The 27,971-nt window shown below is 33.8% G+C and overlaps 2 protein-coding genes across 13 annotated transcripts in view; both read right to left on the bottom strand.

The window, feature by feature from the left end:
• Positions 1-27,971, bottom strand: part of LOC114330686 (muscle-specific protein 300 kDa) — a 603,413-nt gene that overhangs the window by 356,674 nt on the left and 218,768 nt on the right. The gene's annotated exons all lie outside the window — the stretch shown is intronic.
• Positions 1,583-2,953, bottom strand: LOC114332609 (transcription factor Sox-1a-like). Its single transcript, XM_028282464.2, has one exon. The coding sequence runs from the start codon at positions 2,930-2,932 to the stop codon at positions 1,619-1,621; it is 1,314 nt and encodes a 437-aa protein (XP_028138265.1). The 5' UTR covers positions 2,933-2,953; the 3' UTR covers positions 1,583-1,618.

A 27,971-nucleotide genomic window follows, 5' to 3' on the forward strand; every position in this document is an offset into this window, starting at 1 on the left:
ATATTTCACCAACTTTTTAATCATTTCCGTCTGAAATATCGTGATTCAGAGATATTTTCAATGCGGTATATCATATCCTCCTACACAAGTAAATAAAATCTATAAGTAATCTATTGAATTCTAAACGAACTTTGATTATACATTACACTCAACATAAAACAAACAGTCTCTGTCAAGGAACAAGCCACACCTGCTGCTATTTTATCTTCCAGCTAAATATTTACCTTCAATCCTTTTGCTTAGAAGATAGTTTGTGTAATGTACCTACGCGTTGTAGTTGTTTTGTATGGAACGGGTGATTGAACACAGTAAGATAATTAGAGAGAAAGCATGAAGCTCGAAATTTTGCTATTTCGATCGAGATTGCGCTGTTGCCAAGTTGTCGAATTTTTCACAAAAACTAAGTATTCACATTATTCGAAAAAAATTATCTGCCAGTGTTATTAATTTGATTATTTGAAGTAACGCAGAGATAGGATAAATGTGTAGTAAAAATCTTGTTAGGGATTATCTTCTTATGGCGTATCCGATTGGCGATATATAATGGCGTTACTCTAAGAATGCGTATACATTGCTCTGCAAATGCTGATTTACAAATCGATTATTTATTATTTTATTTAGAGGAAATTTTGACAGTCAAAACTGTCAAAATTCCCTCTAAAAGATGAAGCACAAAAATGAAATTTGAGTTTTAGAAAATTAAAAATCGGTTATTTAAGTGAATTTTGCAAATGTAGTGCTACTTCCCATCCAAATTTATACCACTTGGTGTTTTGTCTGTGTAGTTATAAAAATCCTATGTGTTCTGTGTTAATTAATTTATTTATTTTAATAATTTCTTAATGTAAGTGCCTACACCCTGTAATTATTTATTCAATATTTCTTTCTGAACATACACTATCATACAATAGCTCAAACAAACCCCTTCCTTTTTCAGATCACCTTTAATATTCTACAGTTTTTCAACCAATTTTTATTTTGACAATCTTTTTTATCTATCTTTTTTATCTAATTAATTTTCTTATAATCCTCTACATTTCATAGATTTCCAAGTGTTAGGCACCTACAATGATACAAAATAAATGACATCCCGTAGTCCTGTGACTGGGAACAATACAAACTTGAATATTTATTCCTATTTGTCATTTTCCTTACTTCGACCTCTGTCCATAGCTCAAAACACCTAAGAGCAAAGACCTTCACAATCGTACAAGTGTTTACAATAAGTCTATTTACACCTTAGCTGCATTTATGAACATTCCCACCCGAACGTTGTCTTTCTCATAACTAATACATCTGTCTCTGTTTCACAACCCACATCTGCCTTCAGGATCCATTCCAATTCACTGTGTTTTGACCTACGAAGCATGTCCGCTTGCCCAGTCCCTCACCTAGCTATCCTATTAGCATAATGTTATCGATGAACTTACAAAGCATCCCTTGTAACGGCATCATTTAACTACTTGTAACGGCGATCTGAAGATGATCTGAATAGTGTAGAGATCAAAACCGGTCGTCAAAATATTATTAAATGATTGTGAGTAAGTCTGTGTTTCTTTACTTCATTTAATATGGACTCACATATGCAACTCATTCAACATTTAAAAAATAATCTTTATTAAATATTAATATCAAATGTAATCGGAATGAAACCGACATCCGTCTTCAAAAAACTCGGTTGGGCGCAGTCTCCTATGAACGTATTCACTTCGCATTGAGCACTTCTCGAAGCATAGGGGAACCAGTGACCATCTTCAGCGCTTAAGTTGTAAATTTCAAATTCTGGAAGGCCATAAAAGTATTTTTGAATGTATTCTCGCTGATACTCTAAACTGTTGTTGTACAAATCGGGAGATGCACAGAAGTTGGTACAGGAAAGAGGTAAATACAAGTTGTACTTGCAGGGGATATCTTTTTGGCAAACGCAGGAATGTATCCTTTTTATTTTGGTATCTTCCATCTCTTCAAACTGTTGATGATGGCTTTGCTGTTGACTGACTCCAACGCTACCTCCAAAAATGGAATTTCCATACTCATTTTGATGTTGCATGTTATTCTCCATCAACGGCTGAGAAGTTTCCACTGTTTGTTTCGGCGCGAGATGTTGAAAATCTTGGGGCATCATCTTCTCTTTGAGATGCAGCGGTTCATCAGGAGGTACGTTCTCGTTGGAGTGCGGTGGGGTCATCGCCATTATGGAGTTAGAGTGTGGAGGTGTCATGGGCATCGACATGAAGTTTATATTGTTTATGTGGTGTACAGGCGTTTGTCGGTGTTTGTCCATCATCATCGGACTGGGTATGCTGAGCGGGGGAGACGGTTGATGGTGATGGTACGGAGATTGGATATCTTGCATCATGAAAGGGTTACCCGAAGATCTTGGCCTCAAATCGTCTTGGTAATTGTGCCACATCCCCGTTTGTTGTTGAAGTTGTGTTAAAGGATTGGGCATCATAAGAGGTTCTTGGTGCGGACCATGCGGCGTGGGCGTCCCAGGAGTTCCTGCAGCCGACGTGGCCGATCCCGCGGAACCGACCCTGCGAGCGCTCGGTCGCGGCAACATCGGGGAAGCCCCGATAGAGCGGTCCCTACTCGCCGCTTCCCGCATCGCCTTTCGCAAGCGAGCTTCTTTCGGGTTGTACACGTAATCAGGATACTTCTCCTTGTGTTCGGTGGCGACGATGCGAGCCTTCTCAAAATATTTGTTCTTCTCATCCGTAGTCAGACCCTTCCAATTGCTTCCCAACTTCTTGCTAATAATCTTGTTGGAATCCGCTGGATATTTGTGGGACAATAACTTCCGATTTTCTGTCGCGTATATCATAAAAGCGTTCGGTGGCCGCGGGATTTTAGGCACGAGGCACATCGTCTGGTTATACGGAATGTCCACATTTTCTGATTTAATAAAGCAATTAAGTAAATTACTAGCCATGCAATATTTTTTAAACTACTTAGAAATGACGTTTGACGTTACTATGTAGAAATTTTCATAGAAACGTCAAAAAATAATCTGTTTTAACGGATAAATAACTGAAAAACAAGTTTTCAGCAGTGAATCTAAAGATAAAATTAAATGGAAAGACAAAGGAGATCAGGGGAGAGAAACTAAAAACAATTTTTAGTTCAGATTCTCAATCTAACTAAAGAATGGTATTGCCTAGTTTGTTTTGTTTGGTCAAAAAGCTTCTAGTAGTCTTACTGGTTGTTTCGATTGGTTGTTTCGATTGATTCAAATATATGAATATAAATTTAATTATAATTTAAATATATAATTTAAATTAATGATTGTTTCAATTGATTTAAATATATAGGATGTCCCAAAAGTAGCGGAACGGTCGAATATTTCGCGAACTTTTTACTATTTTTACTATTTTACTATCTTACTGTTCAATATTATATTCTTTACTACTTTTTTGTTAGAGCCATAAAACTACTATTACACTAAGGTTAAGTGGAAGAATATTTTTGTTGTGTCTTAGAACACAGCAAAAATAAACTTCGCCCTCTACTTTAGAGAATGTACAGCTGGTTATACTTATTATTTTTTGGAAATAAAAGTCGGTTTATTATTATTCTTACTAAATATCGGATCTAAATACTGAAAAATACGTGTTCAATCATTTTTAAAAATCTATCCAATGACACCAAACACCAATCCCCACTACACCCCCTAGAGGTGGGGTGGGGGGTAACTTTAAAATCTCAAATGGAAACCCCCAGTTTTTCTTGCAAATTTGGATTCGTTACGTAAAAGTAGGCAACTTTTATTCAAGACATTTTTTCGAACTGTGGATAGATGGCGCTACAATTGGGAAAAACGATTTATCCTGATACCATAGGTAAATTATAGAAACGGTCTAATATCTTACGAAATACACTTCCGAAGGAGAATACAAAAAACAGATTGTTAATCTTTTTCGAAAACCTATCGAATAACACTAAACATGACCCTCCAACCCGTCCCCTGGATGTGGGGTGGGGGGTAACTTTAAAATTTTAAATAGCAACCTCTACTTTTTATTGCAGATTCGGATTCGTCATAAAAAATTAAGCAACATTTATTCGAAACATTTTTTAAAATTTCTGATAGATGGCGCTAAAAAATCGTATTTTTCCAATTAAAGCGCCATCTATTAACAATTCTAAAAAATGTTTCGAATAAATGTTGCTTAATTTTTCATGACAGACCCGAATCTGTAATAAAAAATGGGGGTTGCTATTTAAGATTTTTAAGTTACCCCCACCCCACCTCCAGGGGGTGGGTTGGAGGGTCACGTTTGGTGTTATTCGAAAGGTTTTCGAAAAAGATTAAAAATCTGTCTTTTAGTTTCTCATTTAGAAGTGTATTTCGTGAGATATTAGACCGTTTCTATAATTTACCTACGGTATCAGGATAAATCGTTTTTCCCAATTATAGCGCCATCTATCCACAGTTCGAAAAAATGTCTTGAATAAAAGTTGCTTACTTTTACGTAACGAATTAAAATCTGCAAGAAAAACTGGGGGTTTCCATTTGAGATTTTAAAGTTACCCCCCACCCCACCTCCAGGGGGTGTAGTGGGGGTTGATGTTTGGTGTCATTGGATAGATTTTTGGAAATTATTGAACACGTATTTTTCAGTTTTTCGATCCGATGTTTAGTTCACGAAATATTATACCGTTCCTCTACTTTTGGGACACCTTGTATATTCATTATATCGTCTTTTTCTATGATAAATCAACTTTTTTAATAGGAAATAATGCGGACATTAGTAAATACAAAAAATCTTCCTTTATCGAAGCGTTATCCAAAATCGAAGAAATCTAAGCATAGAACACTGAACTAAATGTAAAAAAGCTTTGCACACAGAGACTAAGACGCTGTGTGTTTCAAGAATCTTCCTTAGCAAAAATGGACTAAGGCAAGGTGATGGGCTATCATGTCTTCTTGTTCTTCTTCTTCTTCTTCTTCTTCTTCTTTTATATAGGCAGTACTGCCTGTTTTTCTTCAACGGTGCCTTTCATTCTGCCCCTAAGTTGTCATTCCATCTTTTCCTTGGGCGTCCTATACTTCTCCTGCCTAACGGTGACTTGTCCCTGGCTATTCTTACTATCCTTGATTCAGACATCCTGCTTATGTGCTCATTCCACTCTTCTTTTCTGTGGTTGGTTTGTTGTACATATATACTCAATTTGGATTTCGTGAAAGATTTGGCTTGCTTTATTGAAAGATTTCATTGAGTAGTCCCCGTTTAGGATTTCGTCCTCTTCAGGGTTTGTGGTGAATGTGGCAGTTTTGGCCGCAAAAGCAAACAGTCCGAAAAAACGCTAGGGTAAAGTATTCTGGATCCTGGATCTGGAGCTCCTGGGTTATGCAGGACGATGGTGATTCAGGTGGCTATCAGAAAGCAGAGAAGAAGATTGATGGAGTTGATGTTGGTTCCATTGACTTTTGTGTGTACTGTCCGTGCTTTACCCTAGACCAAGCTCCCTAGAAACCATTGTACGCCAACTGGCAAGCCAGCGGCCCTCGTGGGCGGTCAGGAGGTGGTTTTTGGATGCAGCGTGGACAGCGTGAAAAGTTTGATGGAATAGGTGTTTCCATAGACATATGTGTGTACTGTCCGTGCTTTGCCCTCGGCCAAGCTCCCTAGAAACCATTGTACGCCAACTGGCAAAGCCAGGGGCCCTCGTCGCCGGTCAGGAGGTGGATTTTGGACGTAGCGCGGACAGTGTGCGTTCGAATGTAGAAAATAGTTGCGGCTATTTTCTTTTCTTTTCTGTTCTTTACCCAGGTATTTATATTGTCTACCCCACATATGCGTCTGATTTCCTCACTTCTTATCCTATCCTGTAGTCGTTTTCCAGCAATCCTTGTTTCCAATCTTAGGTGTTTGTTTTTCCAAATTGTGTCGTTTAGGCATCCGGCCGTTCTACTTGCTTTAATTATTTGGTCTTTTACCTCTTCTTCGATATTGTTGTCGGCTGATAGATTAATTCCCAGATATTTGAAAGTCATTACTTGTTGTATAATTTGATTGTCTAACTCCAATTTGCATCTTATTGGTTCTTTGGCAATAACTAAGCTTTTTGTTTTTTGGGCTGATATTTTCATATTCATTTCTTTTGCGTTAATGTTGAACTCGTGCAATAATCTTTGTAGGTCGTCTTCGCACTCTGCTATTAACACGGTGTCATCAGCGTAACAGAGTATTTTTATCTCTCTATTGTCCATCAACGCTATCATTCTTCTTGTTCAAGAAAAGATAATTCGAGGGCCTAGTTTAAATACACATGGTACTATCTTTAATAAATATGTATAAGTTCTCGGATATGCAGATCACATAGACATCATAGCTAGGTATAGGTCCAGAGTCTCTGACCAATGCATTCCAGTCGCTAGAGGTATCTGCATAAAGAATGGAACTAAATATAAATGCCCAAAAAGACCAAATATATGTGTAGTACTAGGTCAAGCAACCAGACACCTAGAAGAATAACAATTGACGATTTAAAACTGGCTAAACTAATCAGGCAAGAGGTAGGTAGAATAGTCAGAAAAGTGAGGGACCGGATAAAATTTACTTGATAATGAAGAAAATTTATTTAAGTATTCTAAAACTAATTTGTAATAAATGTAGTTACTATTCATATTCATAGATTTGTGTTCTGTTTTTAAAAAATAGATTTATACACATCACTTCAAAAAATACTTAGCAAAAATTAAACAACTTCGAGAAAAGGTAAGAACGAAAATGTGTAAGACTCTCCTTGAAAATATGAAGCAAAAGTTGAATCTGGAACATACCTACTTCCAATTAGTCCAGAAAGCCATTGCGCATCCGCTAGGAAAATATTCCGATTCGGATTTTTTGCACAATCTTACTCAAAAAGGACCTCTTTTAACAAATTTGCATGTTGCCAGGACCAAAAGTGGGTCAAAAATTTTTTAAACGTTTTTTTTTTTTGTTTTTTTTTTAAATTATTTTTTTTGCATGGAACAAAGTTTTTTTAGGTTTTTTGGATCATTCCAAACAGAAAAGGTAGGTAGATATTCTTTAAACATCGACTGATGAAATCCCGAAGAGTTTTTTGCAATACAATATTCAAAACTCCTTTGGTTTTAATTGCTAATCAAGCGTGCGCGACACTATTTTCCACCGACAGTATGGTGCAAATGAAAGGAATAAATTCGTTATTTCGTAAACCCGCGACTTTAAGGTGATACAGTAGCGATCAACAGGTAGCCAAAACGCGTTCCAAGATTGCGGCTGTAATTTTGAATATTTTTTCGAGATATTTGGAACACGTATTCGTAATATAATAAAGAATGGCGGTACAGAGCCCAATTTGAAAAATATATTAATATGTGGAAATTACTCTGTAATTATGTAATGTACCGCCATTAAGAAGAACAAAAAAATACACTTTCTTCAAATAAACTTTTTTATCATATGCCTACATTTTGTGGCATTTTGGAACTAATAATGAAATAAAAATTTTCCAAAATGACAGAAAATCTAGGCATCGGATAAAAAAGTTTATTTGAAGAAAGTGTATTTTTTTGTTCTTCTTAATGACAGTACAGGCTCGTTTTTTTAATATTGTATTTAATTACAGAGTAATTTCCACATATTAATATATTTTTCAAATTGGGCTCTGTACCGCCATTCTTTATTACATTACGAATACGTGTGCCAAATAGCTCGAAAAAATATTCAAAATTACAGCCGCAATCTTGGAACGCGTTTTCGCTACCTGTTGATCGCTAATGTTTCCTCTTAAGGAAAAAACCCGAAACAGGTCGATTTTTATTTTTAAGTTATGATATTGTGGCATATATGGTATACTAGTGACGTCATCCGTCTGGGCGTGATGACGTAATCGATGATTTTTTTAAATGAGAATAGGGGTCGTGTGGTATCTCATTTGAAAGGTTCTTAAATTCTCTATTCAGTAATGTAAACATTTACATAATTATTTATACAGGGTGTTCAAAAAAATTTTATTAAATTAAATTATTTGACAAAAAAAGAAGTAGAAGGACACCCTGTATAAATAATTATATAAATGTTTATATTACTGAATAGAGAATTGAAGAACCTTTCAAATTAGCTAGCACACGACCCCTATTCTCATTTAAAAAAAATCATCGATTACGTCATCACGCCCAGATGGATGACGTCACTAGAATACCATATATGCCACAATATCATAACTTAAAAATAAAAATCGACCTGTTTCGGGATTTTTCCTTAAAGTCGCCGGTTTACAAAATAACGAATTTATTCCTTTCATTTGCATCATACTGTCGGTGGAAAATAGTGCCGCGCACGCTTGATTAGCAATTAAAAAAAGAATGTGTGTGTACTATGTACGCACGTAAGAAGATATTCTTCTATTATATAATAGGTAATTTAAACGAAGTAAATATACTTAAAAGGTTATTTGTATTTTATTTAAAAATCAAACTAACTTTCTTATCTACCACTTTCAAAAAATTTTTATTAAAACAACCAAAAATAAAAAAAATATGAATCGCCCGGGAATTGAACCCGCAACCTTCCAATCTCAGTGCTAACGCATTTCTAACTACTCCATCGAGGCACTAGAGATAGACATGTAAGTTTCGGATATAATTACACAACACGGCGACATAGTGTAAAAATGTTATGCTTACATAATATTTTATTAATCCAAAAACACAAGAATTATAATAAATAATACATTTTCTAAAACCACTAATATATTCTTTTAATGACTTATTTGCACGGTTACAGATACATACATACACATACCTATCTTGAAAGATTAGCAATGAACTACATACTGTCAGAACTACATACTGTCAGTGTGCGCAGGCGCGCGGTAAATGTACAATTTTACCCTCAATCGATTCGCCGCTAAAGAAGAATATCTTCAAAAACAAAGGAGTTTTGAATATTGTATTGCAAAAATCTCTTCGTGATTTCATCAATCGATGTTTAAAGAATATCCACCTACCTTGGCAACATTTAAATTTTCAGTTTTTCACGTAGTTTGTGAGGGTTAAAAATGGCCGATTTCGCAATTTTTCAATTTTTAATCGCTTATATGTCAAAAACTATAAATTTTAGAGAAATGTCACTAAAGACCTTTTCTATTTGGAATGATCCAAAAAAACCTAAAAAAACTTTGTTCCATGCAAAAAAAATAACTTTAGGAAAAAAACAAAAAAAAAACGTTTAAAAAATGTTTGACCACCTTTTGGTCCTGGCAACATGCAAATTTGTTAAAAGGGGTCCTTTTTGAGTAAAATTGTGCAAAAAATCCGAATCGGAATATTTTTCCTAGCGGATGCGCAGTGGCTTTCTGGACTAAATGCCTAATTGGTGAAATGAAGACGAAAAAAAAAAGGATTTTGTATTTTAAGTAATAAAAATACTTATAAAAAAACATTAGGTATGCCTTTTTTACCGTGTATGTACTTTGTAGACGGACTGTAAAGGTAAGATTATTCGCATACATCTCTATTATAGGTGTGTCGAGTGTAGCTATATTTTTTGCAATTCCAGTCCAAGTACTATGCCTCAAACGACGATGTAAGAAATAATCTTCACATAAGTTAAATGAACCGATGATTGTAGTGAAAATCCATCGACATAAATTGTCATTATTGTTATAGTCCGATCCGGCTTAATTGTAATTCAAAACTGACGCTTTGAATATTTCCATTAAGATTTGAGTACATAATGATTTATGCAATTCCCGATAGCAATCTGTTGGTGCTTCGTACGTTCTTTTATTTAGTATGTCTGCCCATTATGTTGTTCAATTTATTATACCAACTACCAACAATAGTTCTTTTAGCAGAGAATAGGAAGTGATTGCTCTTTTTCATTTTCAAACCAGACGATACAATGTATGTGCAGAGAGCATGTTGTGTGTTTTACTTATAGATCTTTATTTGTAGTTTATTTGAAGATTTTAGATTGCTGTACTTTAAATAGTTAGTAATTTTATACTGTTCAGTAATTCACCAGAGCATAATATGTATAAAATAAGAAGAGTAATTAGACAACACACAGTATAGATTTGGGGGTGGAATGATCACAAGAGAAGCACTGTTTTCAATGACACTATTATTATAAAAATGCAGGTAATATAATAAAAGTGTGATCTAATGTTTCATAGATTTCCAAAAAGCGTTTGACAGAGTCTAGCACGGTAAACTTATACGCGTCCTAAGAAACATAGACCTATATATTAAGTATATTACTCTAATCAAAAATGCAATCAAACAGCGATATACGCTGGTAGAAGACGGATAAAACAGTTAGAAATTCAAAGACAGGTTAGGCATAGATATGTACAATCACTATCACCAAAATCATTTAATGCATACTCACAAGTAATATTTCTGGAAAACTAGGAGAAAAACTCGACACATTCGAAAGGAAAGTACTGAGGAGAATACTAGGACCTGTAAGGGAAAACGGAATCTTCAGAAGTCGATACAACAACGAACTTTATCAACTTTATAAGGAAGCACCCCTGTCAGACTTCATTAGAATACAAAGATTGCAATGGACCGGGCATGTGATAAGAATGGGAGAGGATAGGCTACAAAAAAGAGCACTGAATGCTAGAATGCAGGGAAAGAGACCGGTTGGAAAGCCAAGAAAGCGCTGGGAAGACACAGTAAACAGCAACGCACAAGCCCTATTAGGAGTCCGTGTATGGAGAAGAGCAGCCACAGACAAGCAAGGCTGGAGGCAAAAAATAAAGGAGGTCAAGGATCAATTTGGGCTGTAGTGCCGTAGAAGAAGAAGAAGATAAGAAAAACTGAAGGTTTAAGAATTGAAGGGAAAATCATTAATAATATAACATTTACAGACGATAAGGCAATTATGGCATAAAATATAGAACACCTACAAGTCCTTTTCGAAAAAATTAAAAATGAAAGCAACTAGCATTTTTTTAGATAATCTTTCTTTACTATTCTGCGTTACTTGAATTTTTTTCTGTAGGTAGCTTTTTTGACAGTTTTAATTTTTTGGATTCGATAGTTCTTCCCTACACAGTTCCTATTGTGTTCTAGTTTCCATTGTGTTGTGGTCTAACTAACATCCACTTACTAGCTTTCTTCTTCCTTGCTACCAAGCACTCGTTAGCAAAGAAGGTAGCAAATGAATTCCGAAAACACTAGTATATGCAACAACTCGGTAGTATAATACTAATCCTCTTGAAACTTTTATAAATTATGCTGAAGTGTTTGCAAATGTGAATCCATTTTCAAAAGGTAAAAAATTTATTATAAGTTTATTATTGTAACTTGAGCTACTAGCTCATCACCATGGCCAACGGTAACAAGTTACTTCCCAACGTTAACAATTTACTTCTTGCTTGATTCTCGCTTACGCCTCAATTGCGTAAGACGTATTGTTGAGAAAAAAAATAAAGAAAGAGAGAGAAGGAACTGGGTTTTTATATCTTGTATGGTAAGCAATGTGCATATACGCTGAATTTTAATTTATTTTTTTTAACGGGAAATGAGAAACACTCAAAACCAGAGGAACAACACAATAATAAAATATGTAAAAGTTATTTTACCGTGAATATCAGATAAATCAGATTAAAAATGAACTACTTTTTAGAATTGGCAGATCAAAAAGTCAGTTTTAACTAATTTTTATGGTTTTGAAATTTTTTAATGAAATTGAAATTTTGATTTATAATGCTAATCATAATGCTAGTCAACTCATTTTCCAAATAGCATCTCCATTAGGTACTAGTGAAGCTAATATCAGTGTTTATCACATTACACTAATTATATGGAATCAGCGATGCAATTCCTACAAGGAGCATATAATTTTCTTTCATAATTATAATGCTTTGTGATTTATTGTATTATTATGAGATGATTTCAAATTACAACAATAGGGAACTTGCACATTTTTTTATTAGATAATAATGTTCAGTTTTGTTTAAAAATGAGATTTCCAAAATTTCACGCTTCAAAAACTCGTAATAACTTAGAAATACATAGTTAAAGTCTTTTGCGGTATAAAGTAGTTCAAACGGCCCGTGACGTCACATAGTTTTGCATTAGTTTTTATTATGGTTATGTTTCGCTGTGTCTAGGTACACGATAACGTGTACGCAAATAAAAAAGTTAGGTAGACGCGAATTAAACTTCATCAAGCCAGTGACGTCATTATTTAGCTTGCGCAGTGACTATATATTTTGGTACATGCTATTTTAATATGTTTAGTGTTTGTTTGATAGAAACATATTTGTTAAGGGAAGGGAAGCAGAACTATTCAGATGTTTCAAACTTAATTGTAATAAATCAATGTATAATATAAAAGTATATATTTAGGTTAGGTCGATCGGATAGCTCAGTGCGACTAGCGGCTGACCCGCACTTCACTTCGCTGTGAGGTACGAGAGTTCAAGCCCAAGCCAGGCCATCGGAAAAACAAAAAGGCTAACGCGTCAGTATAAAATTCTAAATATGAATCTGGCGCTTAGACTGGAATATGCGGGCATCTGATCGACCTATGAGGGAGCAGTACGGCAAGGGATAAGGGCTTGCGGCTCGGTGATACTCCCCCATAGATCCCTACCGAAGAGCGTTGACGCCTAAGAACGGTGTATATACATATATTTAGGTTAGCAAAATAATTATATGTATTTAGTTTACATGACATGTAGGTACAAAATATTGTTAAAATAATTTTTATACGTAAGTGAATTATTATAATCAACTATTCTAAATGCAAAATAAGCCACAATTTAACTAAAAAGAATATTTTATTAACGTTTAGACGTCCAAATCGGATGTCATTGTCAAAATACAAAAATTAGTCAGATTAAATAAATTATTAGAAAAAATTTTTTACTAAGCAACAACATTTTTGTTTAATTTAATAATATTTTGTATTTTGACAACGACATCCGGTTTAGAAGTCGAAACGTTAATAAAATCAATTTTTTAGTTAAATTGTGGCTTAGTTCTCACTTAGAATAGTTGATTACAAAAATGCCACAAGGATAATAGCTTCAGAACAAGTTAATTATTATTGTGAAAGCTTTAGGTCTTCCTTATATTTTAATCTTTTACGGTAATACTATTTCATTTATAACTAAAAAAAATATATATTAATTTATAGTCTCTTATCTTTTTCGTACTGTTTTAAAATGTTCTTAAACTCATTAAAAGAACTAAATAATTGTCCACACTCCGTAGTTAATTTAAAAACAAACACTAAACAAATAAAAAATAAGAAATCACTGACACTAACTTTTTTATTTGCGTACACGTTAGTGTATATCTAGACACAACCTTATATTTAGGTATATTCTTCTTCTCCTTCTTTAGTTTATTGGCCTCCACCTACTTGGGTATTTGGCAAGCTCATCGTCGTGGAATAAGTCAAAAATATTTATATTCTAATGACATTTATCGTATATCATTGTAATAATATATACCAGTTTGTTAAAATTGTAGTTTTATACTGTTTTTGAAGGAAAGGAACGAAGGTTTACTATTGAAAATAAAACCATTTTGTAAAAGTACAAATTTTCTATGAATAGGTCTAACTGTCAAAAACACTTGTAACGTCACATAAATGTATTTTCTACTGACGTTTATAACGTCTAATTTAAAATTCTGTTTACTTTATTGGAAAAATGTACATGTAAAACTAAGTGACGTCACGACGCATTTTGGACCACCTGTTTTAATTTGAATTTTTAATCGTCTTTAGGGGCCAAACGAAAGACAAACAAAACTTTTTTATCTTTGATACATGTTTTAAATTATGTTCTGTTGTGATTTATAAGATTTTTTTCGAATTTAAAAATTTATGCAAGTTCCCTATTGCCGCTTTAATAAGTTAGCCATGTTAATACATATTATTAGTAAGATAAATATTGACAAAAATTCATAAATTAAAAAACAGTAGTACCGATTTTTGTCACATTCCAATGCCATTGAATATTTCGTAATTATTATTCCTTGCTTGTATATATTTTGTAGCATGAAACTGCGTGGGTTTTATTAAATCGTTAATGGGGTATTCGCAACATTTCGGCTCCAATGCTTTTTAAATGCATTCATTTTTTTTCGAATCCTGAGAAATCTAATAAATATTTTTGAAAAAAATACATGCACAATGAAAGATTACATCATTACCGATGGTAGAAAATCACTACAAACTTCTGTAATGTTTTGAAACCGTTAGAAAATTTAGTGTGATTTTTAATTTCAAATATCTCATTGAAAAGAAACTTTTTATTTATTCTCAGGTCAGTAATAATGTAGTCTTTCATTCTGCGATTAAATTTTTCAAAAATATTTATTAGTTTTCTCAGGGTTCGAAAAAAATGAATGCATTTAAAAAGTATTTTGGCCGAAATTTTGTGCCTACGCGCTTAACCCTAGAAGGACCAAAGAGGGTTAAAAAGTATGCACAACATTGCATTACATCCGATTTTCTAAATTCCTTTGTTCCAAAAAATCTCAAATAATTAGTAGATGTCGGCGTATTACTGCCCTATTCAGGGCCGCCGAGAGGGCGGTACAGCCGGTACATTTTACCGGGGCCCGGCGATGTAAGGGGCCCGGCGTCGACCAGACCAAAGACGTAATTTTTCCTGTTTTTTTTTGCTCTTCACTTTATGTCCATAATACGTTTAATTGATCCTCGGCTATATTTTTAACAGCAATAAATCACAGAAGCCAAATGTTGCAGTGCAGTCAGATAACTATGGATATGGAGATTAAAAATATATCAGGGCTTCTAGAAGATTTACAAAAAATCAGAAAATTGAAGAATATAAAGGGTCAGAAACTAAAGGGATCAGGTCTTCCATTGTTGAAGAATCTCAATTAGTTACCAAGTTTTCTTTCCCGCTTAAAGAATGCTGTGATATTTACAATGAAACAGGATTGGTTAACTCGTCTATCAACTTTGTGCATTGAGAATGATTTGGTAAAATCATGTGATTTTTCGAAAGTTATAAACATCTTTTCCAATCAGAAAACTTGAAAAACACTTGTATTATAAATATTTTCACTATTATAAATATAATCAAAATTTAATAAAATTTATATTTGAAATATTTCTTATTACATATTTTTACTATTGATAATATAATTTCTATAAAAGTTGAACAATTATTTTTTTCGCTCTTCACTTTTTGTCGGGGGCCCGTTCGTCACTTCTTGCCGGGGCCCGCTCATCCCTCTCGGCGGCCCTGGCCCTATTAGATGGCATAATTAGCATTTCTATAATTTAATTAATTTCCTCATACTTTTATAAAAACTTGACAGTGGACTGACTATAAATAATTCCCTTGAATACCTTCAACATCATCCCAAAATGGAAAGGGACGATATCATTCATGTGTCAAATTAGCAAAATCTAAAAGAAAAAAGGCCAATAAGTGGGCAAAAACAACCATAGTTTGTTCAAAATGCAAGTATGTATGCGGTAAGAACAGCAAGAAGTCAAAAATGTTTCTGTATCCTACGATGATGCCAATTCCACTGAAGCCTAAGACTCCGGGTAAATTATAAATTCGTATCTTTTAACTGTTCCATTAACTCCTAGGAATAATATAAAACTGTTATTTTTAAATTAGTTTAAATAAAGAAGCACGTTTTTGATTAATTTATGTATGGACATTTATGTATGGACCCTCCTTGTTCCTCGCTCCTCGCTGTTTCTACCATAAAGCTGGTCCTGCGAGGGTTAAAGAGAAATAAATTGATATTAAACTTATCGTACTATCGATAAATACTTTTTGGCGGAGTTATGAAACTGTTTTCTTGTGGTTGGTCTAAGTTAAATATTGCTTAACCCATATGCAGGGGCGTAACAGAGGCCCCCGCAGCGTGAAGCTTGCGGGGGGGGGGGCAATCGCTTAGGGGTCCCATCTTGTCATCTGATATTATGATAAAAATCTGTTATTGTTGTATTATTATACGTTGTGTGTTTAAAATTAAAAATGTAAATTTCTAAATAGACGTATTTGCTAAGTGAATCATCTCATAATATCTAGAAACTTAATCCCTTCCGGTCTACCGAAATTTTATGGTAACGACAATAAACTATGTTTATATGTCATTTCACGACAATAAGTACGTGACTATTGAAAGATTTGAGAATTGCAATTTGCCGAAATGGGTTTTCTCTTTAATCTTAACCTACGTTTAGTATTTCGATACAATTATCCAGAGGCGTAACAGAGGCCCCCGCAGCATGAAGCCCTCTTGCCATCTTGTTGTCTAATATATGTAAAAATGTGTTTTTATATTATTACATACGTTTTTTAAGCAGTGCAATATTGAAAATGAAGTTGTCCATCCGAATTAATAAAATTGTAGATATATTCGCTGATAGTAGATAGTGCACGAAGAAAGTTGTTCATCTCAGAATAATACTAATGTAATCATTTAGTAATTTTTGTTCTATTTTATTCTATAAGAATAAAAATGAAAAATGAAAGTCGTCATAAACAATGCATGAATACACCAATAGCTCAGTAAATGACAGTTTTGGAGTGAAATTATCAGCGTCACGACGGACGTATTTGCTTGACAATTTGGATTTGGGTTCTAGTTACACTCCACTTCAAAGTTGGATCTATGCCGTTGGTTGCTTTTACTTCGGGGGGTGACGCCCCTCCTTGGGGTGAAAAACATACGTTTAAAATAAGTCCGGAAATGTATAAATTGACTAATTATAAGCAACTTTTGTTCTTCTATTTCTATAGAGTTTCTATGCTAATAATTTTCAAGTCATTTGCGAGTGAAAATGTTTATTAAAAAAATAACTCAAAAATAAGTATTTATCGAATTAAATATTAGATATCGAAAAAATATTTGTAGGAAAAATGTAGCTTATAAGATTCAGAATTTGGTGTACTTATTCATGAAGTATATCGACACAGTAAAAGCACAGTTGAAGCTCATGAAAAATTATTCTTATTAGTCCAATTCCAAATCGAATATTTCAACCTGAAATAACCAAAAAATGAAGCAATTTTTTTAAATGTTTAAAAAAAATGGTTTATTTTTATTTTTTACAAAAGTTTCTAGCGCCAAAACTATACGAGCTACGCTCAAAATAAAGTTGGCCTCTATTTTGGTAAAAAAAGTAAAAAATCGTGAAAATCTGCCCCTATTTCGCACCCCAAATAAAATTTATCATTAGCGCTTTACCATTTATAACATAACTATGGTATACAGCCAGCTACGGGGACTTTCCCATTGATTTTGCTTTACCATTTACTTTAAATATTTATTGTTTATATGATCTGTAAGTTTGACCGGTTCGAAGTTCTTATTTTTAAAAAAATAAGTTTTTTTATTTTGGAAAAATGCCTTTTTTTTCAAAATAACTTAAAAAGTATTAGTGATACGAAAAATCTCAAAGAGTAGAGAAAAGTAGGTAGGTCTTGCTTTTATAAATATTTTGGCTTTATTTTGTTTTTCTGTAAGACAAAAATTGGTTAAGACATGGCTGTTTAAAATTTGCATATACTCTTGATTAGTGACTCGTTCAAGCCCTTAAACTAGAACCCTTTTAAAAATAACCACTTTGAACCGGTGAAACTTACAGGTCGTATAAAAAAGTTAGGTAATTTGTAAGGCGATAATGAATAGTTTCATTTGGGGTGCTAAATAGGGGAAGATTTTCACAATTTTTTACCAAAAATGGGATAAACTGTATTTTGAGCGTAACTGGCGTAACTGACTGAGTTTTGATGCTAGAAACTTTTGTAAAAAATAAAGCTTCTTTTAAACACTTTAAAAAAGTTCTAATGAGTTTCCCCGAACTGTATTTCATTTTTTGGTTATTTCACGTTGAAATATTCAATTTGGAATTTGACGAATAAGAAAAACTTGTGCTACGTGAAAAAAGTCATGAGCTACAAGTTTTCTTTTACTGAGTCGATAGACTTCATTTTTGTTTCACTTTTTTTTATAAGCTAGATGCATTTTTGCTAACAATATTCTTTTCGATCGAATACTTACTCTTTGAACTATTTGCGAAAAATCGCCTAAAAACGTGGTTTTTTTGTTGAACAATAAACATTTTTACTTATAAATAACTTGAAAAATCTTGAGTTGACCACTTCGGTGGTGACACTGATAATTACACGGTATCGCCATATTTTACGTTGATTTACTGGGCTGTAACACATATAGGTATTTGTTACACATGTCGCATTTAGTAATTTTTTAAAGGGGGCCCATTTCCAATTCTGCGGGGGGCCCCGACGGAGTTTGTTACGCCATTGCCCATATGGAATTAACCATAGTTCATTGTAATGACAATTACATTTTCCTATTGTTTTTTGACCTTTCAAATTTCAAACCAAAACCCAAAAAACAGGAGACGGTAGATGATGCATTTATTAACATTTGTCAAACATATCATGTAGTGTAGATAATAGATAAAGAAATTGCTTAGCAATGTGATGTGGTCAAGAACTTATCCCTGTATTAAAACCCCATAGAATGATAATGATAATGCTATAAAAAGTATGTGACTTCGATTGTAATCTGTTTTTTTAGTAGGCTGCAGGAATTATCCTCAAGTGCGTCATTGTCTCACAAGTCATATAAATCACACGTTCTGTTAATTGCAGAATACACACCAAGTAGACCTTGATAATTAATTCAAAGTAGTAAACAAATCCGCTGTTCACTTAACACACTTACTCAGATCTTCAATCATAATTTAAACCTCCAAGAACCGTTATATAAATGAAATATGAACATGAGCAGCTTCTTGAATATCAATTCTTTCATCAAAGCTTAAAAGCGCTAATAATAATGTCGATTCCAATTTCTTTTTCGCCACAAGCAGCATGTACCTGACCTCGCGAAAGAACCTTGCGGTTGCATAATGTTATTTATGTGAATGTCTCCGGTTATACCAGGCAAAATTAGGTAATTAAGAATCCGTTCTGTATTTAAATCTGATGAATGGATATTAATATTCAACAGGCACCAAATCGAAAGACCAGGGGCTCTTTACATATGCAAGAGACAAACTTTAATATGAGTGGAATTATATTTCTGCATTTATATAAAACTAATTGTATATTTGCTTTTTTTGTCTGGTAGCGTAACAGTATAAGATAATACGTGGCTTCCTTAATTACATTTCTCTGTAAGTATCTATCTTAGGTCATACCAATAACACCAATCCGTTTCACAGATATGTCCTGCCTAATCATCTCCTACCAAGTTCCTCTCCTGAAAGACTAAAGATTTTATGATCCTGCTCATGATTCTTGATATTTGATGATTTGATTTCGATATACAGTAGAACGTCGATAATCCGGACGTCAAAAATCCGGACCGTCAATAATCCGGATTTGTATCTAGCAAAAATGTCTGATTCTTTTAAAATGAATTAAGAACTTAGCTGCGAGAAAATGAACCCCTATCGAAGTTCAAAAGGCTTTTACACATTGATTTAAATTTGAACTCTTTAAAAGTTCAAATAGTGTCTGATGTTTTTACTGTGCACATGTTGCTATAAATAAATTACAATACAGTGTTTGAACAAAAAAAAAATGTTTTGATTAATTTCACATCTAGGCACTTTACTGTATATGAGAAAATATAAACTTTTAAAATGTTTGTTGTACTTAAATGTTTATACTGGTCTTTTTTTAAGGTAATTTCGATAATTCGGATAATTTGATAATCCGGATGGGGTCCGGTCCCAATTAATCCGGATTATTGATGTTCTACTGTATTATGAAAAACGCTGTACCTTTAGTATATTCGGTGGTGAATAATGAAAATCTCTATGACAAAATATGCAATAAAAAAAAAACGAAAATACCTGTTCAGAATGCTTTGAGATGATAAGATTGATGAAAAAATTACACAGACCAACCAAATTTGACCGATATTCGGGCCAAGAGATCAGAATATAATTTTCAGAAAGATTTGTGTGCGTTGAATACGAATTTGAGCTCCAAATTACCAAATTCAACCTGGTTTCTAAGATCTCCTAAGCTAAAAGTGCAAACATAGCTGTTTTTGAGGCATCGAATTTTTTCTCAGAAATGTTTACAACGACCTTAAAGTATGAGTCTCAATCTTTTAAATGGCGCTGAATTTACTCAAATATCTTCTGTTTTTGTTTTCGCTGAGATATTGTATTTATAAAACCTTACACCAATAACTTCAAACCTGACCACCCAAATCAAATAACCCCAAATCCAACAATCTCATACTTACAACCTCAAACCCAAAAAACCCCTAGAAACCATCCCTTTCAGTCCACAAGCAAGCAAAGCCACCTAACCCTGCTTATTGTCATCATAATCAATGGTGCTACATCCCTATAAAAGCGCCTCGACCTTCCCGTTTATTACGCCAGTCAGTTCTACCCACTGCAAACTGTTACCAGTTTACTGCCCATATTTTTCTCCCATCCTCATCTACACCATCCTTCCATCTGAGTTTTGGTCTAGCCCTATTTCTACTTTCCACAGGCTGTGACATCAGGATTCTTCTAGGAGGGTTGTTCTGCTGTGATCTTGCTAGATGTCCTGCCCATCTTAGTCTTCCGATTTTTATAAGAGGTACTACGTCTTTACGACCAAATATATGTTTATATCTGTAGTATATGTCGTAGTTGTACATACCTCCTCCGCCCAACTCCAAACACCATTTTCGCATATGTCACCGAATATTCCTCTCATCCTTGGAGATGGTCCATGTTTCCGTTCATATGTCAACACTGGTTGTATAAGGGTTTTATGTATGGTTATTTTTGTTTTTTGGCTTAAGTTTCTGCTTCTCATATATCTACTCAGTCCAAAATGAGTAAATAATGATGATGAGTGAAACGATGAAAACCCTGCTTGTTGTATCAAACAAAAATCACCCATTTAATCCAGGAGCAAGAAAACCCACCTAATATTAGAATCCATAAGATTTATTGCTAATTTTTTGTATTAAAAGTAAATCACGTACAGCAAGTCAGTTTATTCGACCTCTGTTGAGCTGCCCACCTAGCAGAAATTAAAAAACAAATCCCAGCTTGAAGAAGAATTATACTTAAATGAATAATAGTATATTATTCAACGATCATGTAATGATGGCTATTACTCACGATGATGAAGTTTGCGACACGAGCCGTAGGCGAGGCATTACATGCGAGTAGAATACTATACTTTTTCTACGACCTTTTTTTATTTGTATTAGTAGACAAATATAATTTTCAACTACTAACATTATTTAAAATCGAAATATTTTATTTTTCATAGGAACACATATTGTATATAACTATGGCAATACTGTTAGAATTACCCTTATTGAGTTTATGAAACAGTAGTTGTCATTAGTGTCATTGGTATATAATGGCGGTGGCTTTTAAAAATAAGACATATTTAAGGCAATCACATGAAAAAGAACGTTTGCTCTTAATAAAAATCTATTGTACAATCAACAGTAAGTGAAACAGAATTCATTGATATAAATTTCACATCCGTAAACCCCATTTACGGAATTAGAACCCAAATGTTTATGTTTACCTTTTAATAACGACAAACTTAAAATGTCAAATGTTGAAATTTAAACGTAAAAAATATACTAACCCATTGTTACAGTTAAAAATCCTTTACTCATTTTTCGAAGTTAATTGTTGATATAAATTACAATGATTATTTTATTAAATAAACAAGTTAAATAAACATAAATAAGTATATTAAAAGTGCCATGCACCACTTGAATCTAACTTCATCCGTGAGTAATGACCAGTGAGTAACTTCAGCCCGTAAGTAATAAAATATTACTCACGGGTAAAGTAATGGGTGTTATTATCTATTCAAAAATAGTGAATAATGAGCATATTATTAAACGGTCGTAGAAAAAATTACTTATTTTGCGACTACATATCGTATACCTACTAATTTATGAGTTTGCAAAATATGAGTTTACATTTAGATTATTGAATTGCAATTTCAAATAGACGAAAATATTTTCCTTAAGAAGTTCACTCTTTAAAACCCCTTAATTTAATTTTTTATGAAACATGAAACGCGTCAGAAAATCACTTAGGGAGAAATTACCCTGTAATTGTACCCATACCATATATGGACTATTAAGACAGGGTAGTTCGTTAAGGGGGGTCCGAAAAAAAATCTATCCTTAGAAAAACTCGAAATCGTCAGATTAAGATCAAGTAAGTTAAGTACAAGCAGAACAGTTTATATTTGAAAAATCTGACGATTTGAGCGGGGCGTAAGGAAATGGGTGAGTCACAAAGTTTCACAAAAAAAGCGAATATTTCGGGAAATGAACTTCAGATACGCCTCCCATGGAGAGTGGTGGGGTTAACTTTAAAATTTTAAATAAGAACACGGCGATAATTCGCTAAATGAACATCAGATCAAAAAACTAAACAATACGTGTTCAATATTTTTTAAAAATCTATCGAACGATATCAAACACGACCACCCACGGAGGTGGGGTGGGGGGCTACTTTAAAATCTTAAATAAGAGCCCCCATTTTTTTATTGCAAATTTGGATTCCTTACGTAAAAATAAGTAACTTTTATTCGAGACATTTTTTCGGATTATAGATAAATACCGCTATAATCGGAAAAAAGGATTGTTGGAAATGGAAAATTAAATTAAAAAATGGAAAGTCCCCACTAATATCTGCCTCACCCTGTATATCTTATATAAAGTATGTTAAAAATTATGCCTTTTATGTAATTTTAGGTAATAAATTCTTACAAAGATTTTCCTTTACTAAATAGTATAAGAAAATTTCATGTTTTCTCAAGATATAATCATCATCCCCATTGCGTGATGTTGAAATCAGCTGGGTGTTTCTCTTGTCCATCCATTTACCCGAAATAGCGGTAGTAATATCGATCGAAGAAAATTTCCGAATATAGATCGACGAGACAAAAGTTTCATTTTGGGTGAAGCAAAGTCAAGGTTTTAACGACAAACAGGAATTGATTCAAATACGAATTAGATCATGGGTTACGAAATAATATATGACAATGGCCATAATTAGTTATGCTATGTGATAAAATAATTATGAATATTCTGAAACATTAATTAATGATGGTTTTCCAGATTGTTTGTAATGATTTAATAAAAAAATACAGTTAAGTAACTGATAAGTTATTAAAATGGTCGCAGTTCTCAAAATTTGAAGCCTTGCATTTGAAGAGTATAGCGTAACTAGCAATATCAACTCTTATAAATGTTTACGTATCAAAGTAATTATAAGCCCTAAAATTAAACAATTTTAACTACTTTTCTTCCTGCTTAGGATTCTTGTAAATATACACTGTTTAGAAATGATTGTAAAAGCGAGTGGTACCGTCCTATCTGATCCCCAAGCTATACCACCAACTGACCCCCCAAGCTGCCTCCCCATCAGATGACATAACAAATGGGAAGGCTTTGTACTGAACCTTACTTTGGATACGCTGGGTAATGGGGCATTCTTTGTTTTACTTTATGATGATTAGTAGTGGGACTGATTTTAGGGCTGGATTTAGGCTAGAAGAGTTTTTCTCCCTATTAATGACTGCATTTACTTATTACTTGATTTTGGACTTGTGTCCAAAAAAATGTATGTTCAGCTGTTTTCACTTAATTTTGGAGAAGCTGCTAATTTTAAACCTGATTACCTAGATTAGATTGTGAGGTCGTTAAGGCAATACAGCCTCACTGCACTTCGACCTATAGAGGTTTTTGTGAATACCTTAATCTATTATAGTTAAACTCTAGGATACCAATACTTCTGATGAAGTTGATTAGCTTCCTAGCTGACTTGTTTCCTATGTTAGAGGGCGCTACACTGACCTCTTCTAGGGACTTTAGTCGTTTGCAGAACAGTGCTACGCAGTTATATAGTATATGTTCTGCCGTTTCTTTTTCGTTGTCACAGAAACGACAGTTCTAACTATCTGATTTGCCCATTTTTTAGAAATGATATCTCAGAGGGCAGTGACCAGTAAGAAGGCCAGTGACCATTTTGATATCTTTTTTACTCACTTCAAGAAGGCAGTTTATTGCAGTAGGTGACAGTTTTATGAGCGTTTTTGCTTGCCTTTGTTCTGGTGTGTTAGACCAATGTAGTCATAGTTGATTGAGTTCCCAGGTCCGGACTTTCTCTTTGATGGGGTTTTTGGATAGTCCACAGAGTGGTTCTGAACCCTGGAATGGGGTGTTAGCCCCTTCTTTTGCGAGTTTGTCAGCTTCCTCATGTCTTGCAATTTCCTTGTGACATGGCACTAGACATGCATCAAGTCAAACTAGTTTGATTTTATTCAACAAACTTGACTTGACTTGAAAACCAAACTTTTTTTTTAAGTTTGACTTGACTTGATTTCGATATCTTTAGGTTTGACTTGAAATCAAACTTCTTCAAACAGTTTGAAGTTTGAATATCATATTGCGCAACGTGTTTATTTCCAATTACCGCCTTTTGTTTTGACTTATTTGGATAGGTCTGAATCTGTATCCTGCTAATCTCTACTCTGTAAGGCAAGCCGCACACCAACGAAACATGAAACGTAAAACATGAAACGTAAAACACGTTTCATGAAAATAAAACACGGCTAAACAAATCTTGAAGTCCGCCTACCAATGAAACGAGTGTGATTTCAATCTCATAAAACATTTTAATTTTCGGAGCGTTTCATAAATGGCCGGACGTTTATTTATTTAGCAGTGTTTTATTTCCATGAAACGTGATTTACGTTTAATCTTTCTTTGATGTGCCTAAGATTAAAAAATCTGTAGTCGAAGCAGAATTAATTAAGAAATATAAATATACTGATTTATTTGAACTAATGTGAACTAATTCTTTAAAACGACGAATTCTTTGTTAATCTAGTAACTTCCAACAATTTTTAGTTTGAATATTATTTGGTTTGGGTCGTTTAAATCAGAAATTCTCGTGTATAGAACTCTTTACCTACATATTTTTATTTCGTAAAAATAGGATATCTTTGAGTGCGATGACACCCGGACAACATCTGTTGATTTTTTGACCTGCCTGGCCCTTCCGAGACTTGTGTCTGTTAGAATGAAATCTAATGAAATATATGTACTGACACCAAATTTAATATTTTTATTTTGAAATATCCCTTGCTTGGCAGAGCGAAGTTTAATTTTTTATGCATTATGTAGGGGTAATGTATACAACTTTCGTCATAATTTATTATCAATATTATTAATTAAGTCAAATTAAGACTATTATATACCTAATAGCTAATATGTGACAATTACAAAGAAATAACAATTATCTGTTATTATTCTTAGGAAATCTAAATAAACTTATTCCTCTTCCTGTCGCAGATGAACATCCGCGAAACACATACGAGTAACCAGACATTTTAACGATAACCATAATGCTACTGTATAATTATATAAATGCTCAAATAAACTTGTAAGTCGAGTATTTACCATATCCACCAAGAAAAAGTTTTGCTTTAGTTGTCTGTATACCAGTGGTGTCATGGTGTGGGAACGCGTGGGAACGCCGTTCCCGCACTGGTTAAGAAAAGAAAAAAAAATAATAGAGAATTTAGGTTTTGTAAACAAAAATTAGCAGTGCGTTCCGGCACTGCGTTCCCACACTGCTAATTTTGCCATGACACCACTGCTGTATACCATATATGTATTACAAAAAACGACTAAAATCTTTATAAAAGGTATATTTGTTAAAATCCCTAAAAAGGGCTACATCACAGAACAAGTTTTCGATAATTCGATAAACTATAATCGCTTCTTGTATCAAGTTTTTTTTATATGGCACTCATTGTATTATTAATTTTCTTATCTTAATTGGCAACAAACATATCTATCTCGACAAAAAAGTATATATCTACTAAATAAATTATTTTTCAAACTCTTTCAAACTAGTTTGACAAACAGTTTGAATTTTCAAACCTGTATGACTGACCAGTTTGACTTGACTTGGATTATTTGTCAGAAGGATTGACTTGAGTTTGACTTGAAATTAAGTCAAACTCAAGTCAAGTTCAAACATTCAAGTCAAACTTGTGCAACTCTACATGGCACCCACATAACGTTACTTTGCTGCGTTCCGCCAATTTCTTGAGGGATTGTTTACAGTCCCAAACCAACTTTGACTCAGAAGTAAATGACTTTAGGGGCCTTTAAGGTGGCTGGGCAGTCTGATAAAATAAATACTTTTACCCTACGAGTCTCTCTGTTTAGACATTCTTGGGTACTAATGTCTATAGCATGTATTTCTGCCTGAAAGATAGTTAAGGGGTTTCTATAGCATTTATTTCTGCCTGAAAGATAATTAAGGTGCTTTCAAGAGATTTGGATAGCCTGAAGTTGGGCTCAGGAACTCCCACGCCTGCGCTTTCATCTATCTTAAATCCATCCGTATACCAAACGAGTGAACCTTCTTCCAGTTTCGGTTGAACTTCTTCACCCATTTGGTGAAGAATGAATTTTATGACCACTTTAAAAGTGTTTCTAAATCGAATTTACTGGCATGGCATATGCCGGCCTGTTCTTAGAATCAAATGGAATTTTTAGGTCGCCCACTAAATCTCCAGGTCCAGATCCTTTGCTTTAATTTTTAAGGTTAATTAAGCCACCTGATTTTAGGGGCAGCTAGAAGAGTTTTTCTCCCTATTGATGACTGAATTTACTTTTTACTTGACTTTGGACTTGTGTCCTAAAAAATGTGAGTCCCGCTGTCCGAACTTTTTCACCTAAAATTTGTATTGGAAAACTTGAAACCTGATATAAAATGTTTTACGTACATTGAAATTTTATTTGACTGGTCTAATATTACAATGATCGATCGAGATCTTTCCTAGAAGCATAAATTGCATTTTTTTAAGTTCATGTTGAATCGACCATCACTAGTATTGCTTAATGATGTTTACACTTCGATATTCCATTCTATTATAATGATCTTCTCATAAATAAAACTTTCATTTGTATTGGCAATGGCAACCTTCAAACGTAGAAATCATTACCGTGAGAACACGTACTATTTTTATCTAAACAGTCAGTTCGTTAGCGAATTAAATTCGTACAATATAATCGCTGTTACATTTTTTCCTGATAGTGTTTATCTAATGTAACTATTAATTAAAAACTGTTGGCCGTTTTATTGCAATATTGTTTTAGCGTATCACATCAAAGGCCTGGCAATTAAACACAGTTCAGTAAAGAGGTATAATATAATACCTCCAAACGCCAAACAATGTAGCCCCAGTCAATTATTCTAATCTGTTTGTCCTTTGTCTAATGTGTTTTATTTGTATTATGTTTAATTAAGTAAATGTCTACATTCTGCGACATCTTCATTTTTCTGACGAAATACCACTTCGGCCTGGATCCCGCGTAAATACCAAAAAAAGTTGATTAATAGCAAGCTGAAAATTTGTTAATAGCTTAACGGTGTCTAGTCGGACAAACTTTGATATACGGGAACACTGGAACAGGGGAAGTTTTAATTGTGGAACAGTTTACAGGTTTGAAACGTCAGACTATGAAAACGTCCCATGCATTTTGTCGGACAGAAGATCCAATTGATCCGTTACCCTTTCATTAAACTATCATGCAAAAATCAGACTGCTATTACTAACCAACATGATTCCTGTCATTTGACATGTTCTTCTTGTTCCACTCATTAAAATGCCCAGTTGGTGATAAATGATAACAAATCAATTGGAAGTTCTGTCGGACAAAATACATGGAACGTTTTGGTAGTCTGACGTTCCAAATTTTTAACCTGTTTCACAATTAAAACTGCCCCTGTTCCAGTGTTCCCGTACATCAAAGTTTGTCCGATTAGACACCGTCAAGCTATTAACCAATTTTCAGCTTGCTATTAATCAACTTTTTTTGGTACCAGGGATCCAGGTCTACCTGATGATGTTCTAAGAGCGAAAGTGCTTGGGTAAAATTTAACAAATAGTCGTGCTCGATATCTGCCTTTTAT

This window comes from Diabrotica virgifera, chromosome 5 (assembly GCF_917563875.1).
Source record: "Diabrotica virgifera virgifera chromosome 5, PGI_DIABVI_V3a".
NCBI lineage: Eukaryota > Metazoa > Arthropoda > Insecta > Coleoptera > Chrysomelidae > Diabrotica > Diabrotica virgifera.